The sequence below is a fragment of the Eurypyga helias genome, unplaced genomic scaffold (genome assembly GCF_000690775.1).
Source record: "Eurypyga helias isolate BGI_N326 unplaced genomic scaffold, ASM69077v1 scaffold20611, whole genome shotgun sequence".
Lineage (NCBI taxonomy): Eukaryota > Metazoa > Chordata > Aves > Eurypygiformes > Eurypygidae > Eurypyga > Eurypyga helias.
This window is the reverse complement of record NW_010230458.1, coordinates 47309-57116: the sequence shown is the minus strand read 5'-3', so window position 1 is coordinate 57116 and position 9808 is coordinate 47309. Positions and strand designations below refer to the sequence as shown.

Sequence of the window (9808 nt, the reverse complement as noted above, 5' to 3'; positions counted from 1 at the left end):
CATTCTATGATTCTGTGATTCAGCTAGAACTTCAGCAGAACCTTGAATCCTGCTCCAGAAAGGGAAACCTTCTTTCAGAGTTTAATCTAAACAAGCAATGTTTTTAGATCATACTACATACATTCCTTGGATGGAAACTGAAAATTACTCTAACACTCTATACCCAAAGATAAAGCGAATTTAACTGCCCTGCACACTTCATCTAGAGTATCTTCCATGGTATTAGAGTATCTGCAAACCTCATCTAGGCCATTACATGTAGACTAATAGGTGCTACCAAGAAGATGGCAAGACACGTTTTATCAGGAGTAACACAAACCCTTTGTTTCTCTCCAGCTGACATTTGGAAGATCCACGGAAAGGCAGGTGAGCAACGTTTTCACTAGAGTTGCAGAGAAACCAAGGTGTGGAGCCAACTCTAACACCTGCAATACTCTGAACAACCTGGATGGTCGCACGCTGACCGTGCAATTGTGTCCTGCTCAGCTTCTGTGCCTTTCCCTAAGTTCCCCAGCTCCTGCTACAGCTCTTGTTCTCTGCAGCCCCTCTGTGTTCCTGCAGCCTGTACGTGGCACCTCCACCACCTCATCCTTTTGCAAGACAGCAACATGTCCCTGTACGTGTGGACGGAGTATCTCCACCCACATGAACAGCTCATTATGTACATTAACAGCACACATTCTGTTTGACAAACTATTTAGTAGAACAACATTCTATAAAGAAAACAAATTATTTGCCCTGACTAGCTAATCTCTCACAGTTTCATGAAATCCAAGAGTCATCGACTCTACTGCAGAAACAGGTATCGAACGCAAACTTCAGGAATTTTCAGTCACGTTTCAAGAAGACCGTTTTGCTGCAGATCTATCAATTCTCTCCTCTCAATTCAGCTGAACTTCACCTCACTCAGTCACTGTACAAATAATTACTCACCACTTCTGGTTTGCTATCATTATTCAAGGTGTTTCATCAGACTAGTATGCTCTGAATATTTATTCTGTACTGGACATGTGCCACTGAGAATATCTTTGAGCTGGCAAGAGATCAGTTCGATGACTCTTTTTTTCATCTTAACCTAATGACCAAATTTTACACTCCATTCTCCTAAACTGCCAGCTAACAAGCAAGCAGTACTGCTTAGCAACCCATTAACTGCTTTTAGCCAATTTGCGCACCGAAGGAATTCCTTTATCCTTGAATTCCTAAAAAAAAAATTATCACTGCAATTCCTCAAATGATTACGGACAAATACCATGGATTTTGTAATAAACTGAACCTATTTTCCACAACACTCATTAATCTCCTGCACATTGACATAAATAATCTCATAAATACATGATATCTTCAGATAAGTTTTTTAAAAAGAGATCAAATTAGTTTTAATAAAATGTATACAGGAAAATATAGCCCAATCCAAAGAATCTTTTTTGCAGGAGTATATATACTCTATTTTTCTGTATTTCCAGTTTTTAGCATATTGTTGCTTTTGGCTTTTAAACCAGCAAAAAGAGAAGAGTTGAGAGTTACCAAAACACTTGTTTCTGACTACGCAAAGGCCACGCTGCATTGATTTGCACTTGCTTATCCCTCTTCCTTATGTTTGTGACCAACGATTTCAAACCATGGAAGAAAGCCACATGCCTTTAGAAGACAAAAAAGTACAGATTTGCAGAACAAACACATTCCCACTCATGGGATGTGCAGCTGCAATTGGCAACAAGAACATTCTGAAACATTCACCATTTAAGAGAGAAGAGTTTAAGTGTCAAAAATAGTAAAATGAAACAGTGACCTTGAGTGAACAAAATTTTTTCCTTAAAACTGATCGTCTATACTCCACTAATGTTGAACACTTGATTAATGCACTACATTTTTTTTTTTGTCACATGCTAGCCACTGAAAACTCTGAATAACAGTTTTTGGAAAACAGCATTGTAAAAGAAATAGGCATTGTATTACACCCAGTTTTGCAATAGGATTTCCTGAAGACTGAAGCAAACAGGCAGTATTTTACAGCAAAACCTGAGTGACAGATGCCCATGTCAAACAAAAAATACATTAAAAAGACTGACTTTTTTTCCCCCTTCTGGCTTGTACTTATTACACAGCAAATGAAACTTCTTTTTTCAGCTTTTATGCTCCCAAATACCCTAAACCCAGTACAGAATCAAGTACAACACTAATGTCTGACAGTTATTCCATACCTAGATAATTGTTAATGATTGCTCGAAAAGGAACTTTTTCAATGCAACAACTGTGTTGTTTGTTTTTGTAAAATGCTGAAGTACTTTTTGCTGGCGAACGCAAGAAGCGTGATACTAAGTGGTAAGTTCGTGTTCCTGCACGCAATCCCACGGTGATGGCAAAAGGATGAACTCACAGAACTTAAACCAAGGCATAACGCAAGCCTCAGGAAACACCTATCCCCACCAGAAGTTATTTTGCATAACACCTGCTAGGAAAATAAAATGTAGTTAAAATGTTACTTACTGGACTGTATGGTGAAAGAAAGTTTTGTCCGTGGCGTTATCGGAGGTGGCGTCACTTGGGAGCTGGGAGGCGATGGAGAGACGGAGAAACGTCTTTCACTTGAAATGACGTTTATGACTTGGCTTTTTGGTCGCTGTGGCCTGAGTGGGCTGATCTGCACGGGGACAAAACCGGTGAGACAGTAAAAGAATACATGTTGTTACGCAGCGGCAGACCTCGGGATTGCCACATTTTCCCACTACTCCTAAACAGTAAGAGGGCAATGATAACATACAATACTTCTGATTCAGTGCAGGATTTCACAGCTCCAAGTTTTTCTGCCTTCTCCCCAGAAATCCCAGTGAGATTTAACACACACACCTTCCTGTAGCTTGGCATATTTCTCTGAAGCAATGAGCCAATTCCCTTGCTAACTTGCTCAGTGACAGCTAAGGAAGTCTACACGGGATTATACAGCATTCAAAGTGTTTTCTTTCTTCTCACACGGCTCTACAGCCCTGTTAAAATTTCTCTCTTTAATTGTTTGCATGGTGAAAGTCTCTTCTGAGGAAGACATCACCTGTCCGCAAACACTTGCATGATGGTGCCTGTTTGTGCTTATATTTAATTCACTGAAATATCCGTATTGTTTCACCCCGGCTGGTTCATAGTCCATTTAAATTTTCCATCAGAAACCCTGAAATGATAGTTGTAATCTTACAGGCAACTAATGCTTTTCTTAGGGTGACTCCTTTTACTCAGTTTAATTCTGAGCTCTACTGTTTGTTACCCACCCACCAGCCCCCCTATTTCTAGTAATCACAGTGAAGAAAGGAGTTCTTTATTTCCAAGAGATCACAGAAGATGGAGCAGCAGCCTGAGGTTAAGAGGTGAATTACATCCAAGGTGTTGAATTAGGACGAAACAGAAAACGCCAGCAGCAAATGATGCTTTTTCAAAGAATTTTGTCATTTCAGTTTTTTTTTTTTTGAAAAGCATGTTGTGAAGGAGAAATCTAAAATGAGGTATGAGTGCTTCCTTTTATTTTCAGAAAATGAACCCTAAATGGGTTTGCATAAAAGGCTGTGCCTCTGAGACCCTTCTAGGAGAAATGAATGACCCTAAAGCATGTAACGGTTTGGGAAGTTCATCAAGACCTCAGGGTAACCTTTCAGAAATTTGCCTGATACTAGATTCAAGTCCTAAAGACTCCAAGTGTTTCTCCTACCAAGATCTTCAAAAGCATATTTTTAGTAGACTGGATAAGCAAAGTAATCACTTTCTCAGAGGCATATAATTATAAAAAAGCAACTACGGAAAACACACTAATTAATAAGGAAAGCAGCAATGTCATAATCAAGAGAAAACCCAACAAGAAAGAGAAAACCCAGCAATTAGAGTCAAGTTCCCAAGTTAACCTGGTCTATAGCTACCTTTTCTTAAATAAATGTTAACTTCTGTGATTGACAAACTTGGTCCTCTTAAAGCTTCACATAAATCATGATTCTGCTAGGGAATATGAACTCTTTGGAGACCACTAACCCATAATGAACCCATTGCTAATTTTTTTTTTGTCTAATGAAAGCTGGATCGATAGTGAGTGATGTTGATGCCACTAAATCAATAAAATGTACAGCCTGTTTCTCTGATTTCTAACAAAAGCTTTTTGAGTGATCTGTTAACTACCTGGCTTCAGCGTTAGGTTTGCTATCAGCTCATGGAATCAAAGAACTAATAATGAGAATTTATGTTAAAGAAGTTTATGTGAGACTTGAAAGAAGATATAAATCTCCAGAAAACTAAAGACACTACTGATTCATCTTCACATACCGAAGTGCTTAATTTATCTTCTGATAACATCATAGTACTACAAGATCTCTGTAATTAGGGCTTCGGTTCTGATCAGTCAGTAAATCCATTATGAGTACAGTGAAATTTGGATAAAAGTATTTAAGCCATACAACTAGACAAAATGGCCTCTGAATGCTCCTTTTCAAAGAAAATGTAAAAGCTCCAGGAAATAATTCTGCTGTTTTATAATCTTCCCACGTTCTTCCATGACGATTCATTTGACTGGGGAAAAAAACCGAGTTCTTATATAACAAAAGTCCATCGCAGTGATGAAAACACCAATTTCATCAGCAAAATAACCTTTGAACAGAATAGAAGCTCTGCAGAGATGGGAATGACTGCTGTCTGACACTCCTGCTGCACCTCTCGCTTGATATTCTCCGTAAGTTCGGTATCATGCTTGCAATTACGGTGCACAAACCAATTAGCAGCAAATAACCCAGGATCCAGAACACGTTCATATATAAGGTTATTGATGCATCCTTCCCTCATGAAAGCAAACCACTGACAACTACCTGTTCATGGTGGGTGAAGCACAATTTCGAATAGGAGTGTTGTCAGGCAAGTGATGATTGTGTGTTTAAATGTGTGCAGGGGGAATATCTGAAACCGGACTTTTGAACTGCCAAGCACAAGCCTACTTGCCAGCTAGTGCTGACACGGGCTGGCTGTAAAGAGTGATGGCACCTGGATGAAACAAAAGTGACACACAGCAAATCCTCCTATTAATGAACAGACCTGAGACAGAGCCAGTGATTAAGAGGCTGGCCACGCGCCGTGCTTCTGCACACAGATTATTCTGGCATATCCCACTCTCCAAACCCATCACGGGTTCTCATCTACTCCGTCTTGCCCATGATGATACTGAGCGCAGTTTTTCCAGTCTGCTACGTTTCCTTCAGCATCACCTTAGACTGGACTTCATCAACCAGTCTTGCTCATGAGAACACTGTGCAAGGTGTGCCAAAAGCCATGCTGAAGTCGGCATGCTGGGGTCTGCCCCATTGTTCCTACCCGCAGAGCCTTCTCCTCTGTCACAGAAAGAAGAGTTTGACCAATCTGGTGTTGACAACTGGTTGTTCTTTTTTCATTCGTTTTCTTGAAGGTACTTAAAAATTAACATTGTACTAAAGAAAAGCACGTCTCCTGCTGTAAACCCCCCAAATATTTTAGAATCATAGAATCATAGAATGGTTTGGGTTGGAAGGGACCTTAAAGATCATCTAGTTCCAACCCCCCTGCCATGGGCAGGGACACCTTCCACTAGACCAGGTTGCTCAAAGCCTCATCCAGCCTGGCCTTGGACACTCCCAGGGATGGGGCATCCACAGCTTCTCTGGGCAACCTGTCCCAGTGCCTCCCCACCCTCTCTGTGAAGAATTTCTTCCTGACATCTAATCTAAGCCTCCCTGATTTCAATTTGTACCCGTTACCCCTTGTCCTATCACTACAGGCTCTTGTAAAAAGTCCTCTCCCAGTACCCTTGTAGGCCCCCTTCAGATACTGGAAAGCTGCAATGAGGTCTCCTCGGAGCCTCCTCTTCTCCAGGCTGAACAAGCCCAGTTCTTGCAGCCTTTAGAAGTCAGAACTAAGAATCCTTTCGAGAATTCACCAAATTACCAAGGTTATGAGTGTGTGAGAAAATTCTCAACAAAGGAATCCAGTAACTACAGTACAAAATCTAGTAACAAATAGTAGGTTATTACTAAAATAACACTGTAAAAGCTCTTCAAACGTTTAATTTTGATTTCCAGTAAAATTTGGAAACCATTTTTTTTTTAAAAAAACCCCAACAACAACAAAAATTCTTAATTTTTCCCACCTCCATTTCATCATCATCTTTTTTTAAGCTAGCAAGCTTTGTGCTTTCAAGCTCCTAATGCAAGAGAAATCAAAATGTCTTTTCCTTCATAAAACACAGGAGTAACAGTGCTTTGGGAGCAATTTCAACATAAAAAAGGGAACTTGCACACAGCGCAGCCCACGGAAGTAGAACAATGGAGAAGCTGAATTTTTACCCACAAAAGATAACCATTTCCCTTTTATATCCCTAATACGGGACATTTATCTCCAGAGTGCAAAAATTTCAAGACAAATTTTATCTTTCAACTACTTGACATTATCTGTACAAAATTCCTGAAGACAGCAGTGGGAATTGTACAACCACTCCTGTAAACTGATCTGTAAAGTGTTTCCTCTATTTCACCTACAAGCGAAAATGAACCACACTACCACCAAGCATTAAAAATTGACTTGGTCATTTTGGAGCTCATCAAGTAGTCTGCAGATACTGAAAAGGGAGAGTTTTTCTTTCACTGGCAAATTCCTTTTCATATTACCGATCTCTGGATTTCAAGAAGCTCAAAGTAACTTTAAATAACTGATTCTGACATTTAATTTTCTTCCCTCTCTATCACCAGGGGAAAATTAGTCATACCAGTCGTCCATCGAAGGCTCCTGGCTGGGAAGAGTAGAGAACTTGAGTCAAACCATGTTGGGCTTTGCTCATTTTGTTCCTCAGATGACAAGTGCGAATATGCCTTGAAGATTTATCATGTCCTCCCTTCCAGCCAGCATTTGTGTTTTTCCAGTCATAAGCAATCTTCTCCAATGTCCAAGACCTCCCAGAGATGACAGTGACCTTGCAGTGACATCAACCAGCTCTCCAGCATTCTTGGACACCTCCCATTGGGTCTCATGGATTTGTGTAAATCCAACTGACTGAGGTGCTCCAAAATACAATTTTCTTCTCCTGCGGCTAACGCTGTTCTCCCACGAACTCTGATAGTCGGTTTGGGGATCTGGAGATGTGAGTGCAAGGCCTGACACACCAATGTTCAGGCTTAGTCAAAATAGGACTGCTGCAATGTGCTAATACGTCCAGAGTCAAACGCATTCCGTCAGAAAGATGAGATGTACAGAAAGCTATCCCAAATGTATCTGCTGTCTGAAAACACTGAATGATGCTCACCTGACTGGCTCTGACAGAAGGAATCTCCATTTAACAAACTCAGCCTTGATTCAAAATGTACTGAAGTCAATGGGAAAACTCACTGGCTTCAAAGGAGCTTGAGTGAAAAGCTCCAAATAAAAAAGATCTTATCTGAGGTTTTGCTGAACGAATACTGGGGCTAAGGCCACATCAAACAGAACAACTCTGATCTTCCCCATGTCAGAAGACACATCTCAGAGATGAGCACACGTCAGGATGGCAAAGACAGAGAAAATCCAGAAAACGGAGAACTATGGCTGAACGTCTAAGTAACATACAAACACCAATCAGAAAGACTTGAAGGATCTCGCCATCACAGGTCAGAGAGAAATCATTTCTCAAGCCCAATGCAAATGACAGCCACCACTGAAAGACTCTGCGGAGATAAAAGTTGGCTCCACAAAAACTGGTGCAAATCTTTAAAAAACCATTGATTTCTGGAGGGCAAGTTGTAAACTATTGGCCTCAAACAGGTGTCCAGGCAGAAATTTGGAGGTTACGATTAGTTCACACACTCCCTGCTCCAGCTTAAAACGGCCTTGCTTTCGATTTCAGACCTAAAACTTCTCAAGTTACCTAAGCCTTTAGGGCAGTTTCAGTGAATTAGACATATGCCAAGAAGAGAGGGCTGAGGCGAGATATGCCCTGTAGTTAATATTCTTATACACAGCCACCAGTGGAACTGCTTACCGTTTTCTGCTCAAAACAGTACATAACTGCCATGCATAAAATGACCTTGTAACGTTTCCACCAGGTATGCCTTGGAGTAGGCAGCTGTACTACGAGAAAACCCATCACCATCTACTGGCAACCATAAATACAAAAGACTGCTAAAATAGTATCATTTCTTTTACTTAGGATATTTCATTTGTTCCTTTTATCAGAGCCATATATAGCTTTTAATTTTCATATGAGATACCATGATTTTTTTATTCTGTAAATAAAATCCCTATTTCTGATTCATTATCACATATATTAACATCATAATGTATTCCCTTGGAGTTAGTTTTGGTCTAAAAATAAGCTCCATCCTAAACCCCCACATTTTTATTTAAAAAGAGGAGGAACACTGCACAGCATTAGATAAAGCATTATTTGCTAATAAAGTTACCGTTTCTGAAAGGATCACTGCTTCAGACTGCTGCAGAGAAATATCAGTAGATTTAAATTCTTTATCAAATATCTCTTGATGCTTGCTGTTCCTTTTCTCCTTCTTCTTTTCTTTCTTATCTTTATCTAGGTCATCCTTGTCCAATTTATCTTGAGACCTAGAATGCATCTTTTTTGGCAGGAGGGGCTCCAGCACAAACCTAAAGAAAATGAATGTTGTTGCTTAGATCAATAAAATACTACTTTCAAAAAACCTAATTTTCATTTACATGTCTTCCCAAAGACTCTCTTGAGTTAACGATGCTTTGCTAACCCAGGAAAACTCATTAGAGAGAAAAGGAGGGGGCAGAAGGTCATAAAAATCATAATTGTCTTACAATAAAATTGATTGCAGAACTCCTGAAGAACCAGTACTGCATATTTCCCTCTGCAGTAAATTTACTGGTTTACAGCTACACGAACTCCCGAGTTTCACTCTATGTGGCTTACATAAAAATGATTTTTTAATTCAGCACTCCCACTCTATACGCTGGGATGCCACAGCAGGCGTGGAAAGTCCAGTGTAGGGCATTATCCAGTGCATTAAAGAAATGTCACTCCTACTTCCCCTCTCCTGGGAGGTGGTCCATATGTCTACCAATGCCTTAAGGATTTCTTTAAAAAATAGCCAAGTCCCCAGATTCCTCCTGGACTTTTTTTTTTTTGGTGAAGAAAGATGATGTGTTTATTCCCCAGAGAAGGAATAACTATGGATAAATCGTTTTGCAGAGGTGTAGTGAATTTCTGTTGAACACGCACAACATAAACTGCTTCTAATCATAGAATCAAAGAATGGTTTGGGTTGGAAGGGACCTTAAAGCCCACTTAGTCCCACCCCCTGCCATGGGCAGGGACACCTTCCACTAGACCAGGTTGCTCCAAGCCTCATCCAGCCTGGCCTTGGACACTCCCAGGGATGGGGCATCCACAGCTTCTCTGGGCAACCTGGGCCAGTGTTTCACCAAGTTAATCCTTGTAACTCATCAAAATTACACTGGCTTTCACAGAACACAAACAACATCACATCACCCTTACTGCAAAGGAGGTGCCTATACATTGCACAAAAGCATGAGGTATTGAGATTTAACCAGACATGAGCTTGTTCTGATATTACAGATGCACTCAAGAATGAAAAATTACTCAGACAATAACTAAGGGCAAGGTTAGTTTCCAAAAAGCAGATGTATTTTCCCACCTGGAATGCTTCAAGTGTGTGACTACAGGCAAGGCTGATATGCTACTACCATCAGCTCTGCAATTTTTACAGTCCATGACTATTTTTTTCCAGGCTACAAAGGGAAAAAAAATCTTTAGAGGTTCAATGAACTTTTAAAGGAATTCTTAATT

At 40.2% G+C, this 9808-nt stretch overlaps 1 protein-coding gene across 1 annotated transcript in view; it reads right to left on the bottom strand.

Annotated features, from left to right (window-relative positions):
* Positions 1 to 2490: 2490 nt before the first annotated feature.
* LOC104516440 (dedicator of cytokinesis protein 1-like) overlaps positions 2491 to 9808 on the bottom strand; it is a gene marked incomplete at both ends in the record, with an annotated part of 48697 nt that continues 41379 nt past the window's right edge. The window contains 2 exon segments of the mRNA XM_010160766.1: positions 2491 to 2644; positions 8424 to 8622. Coding sequence (XP_010159068.1) covers positions 2491 to 2644; positions 8424 to 8622 — 353 coding nt within the window.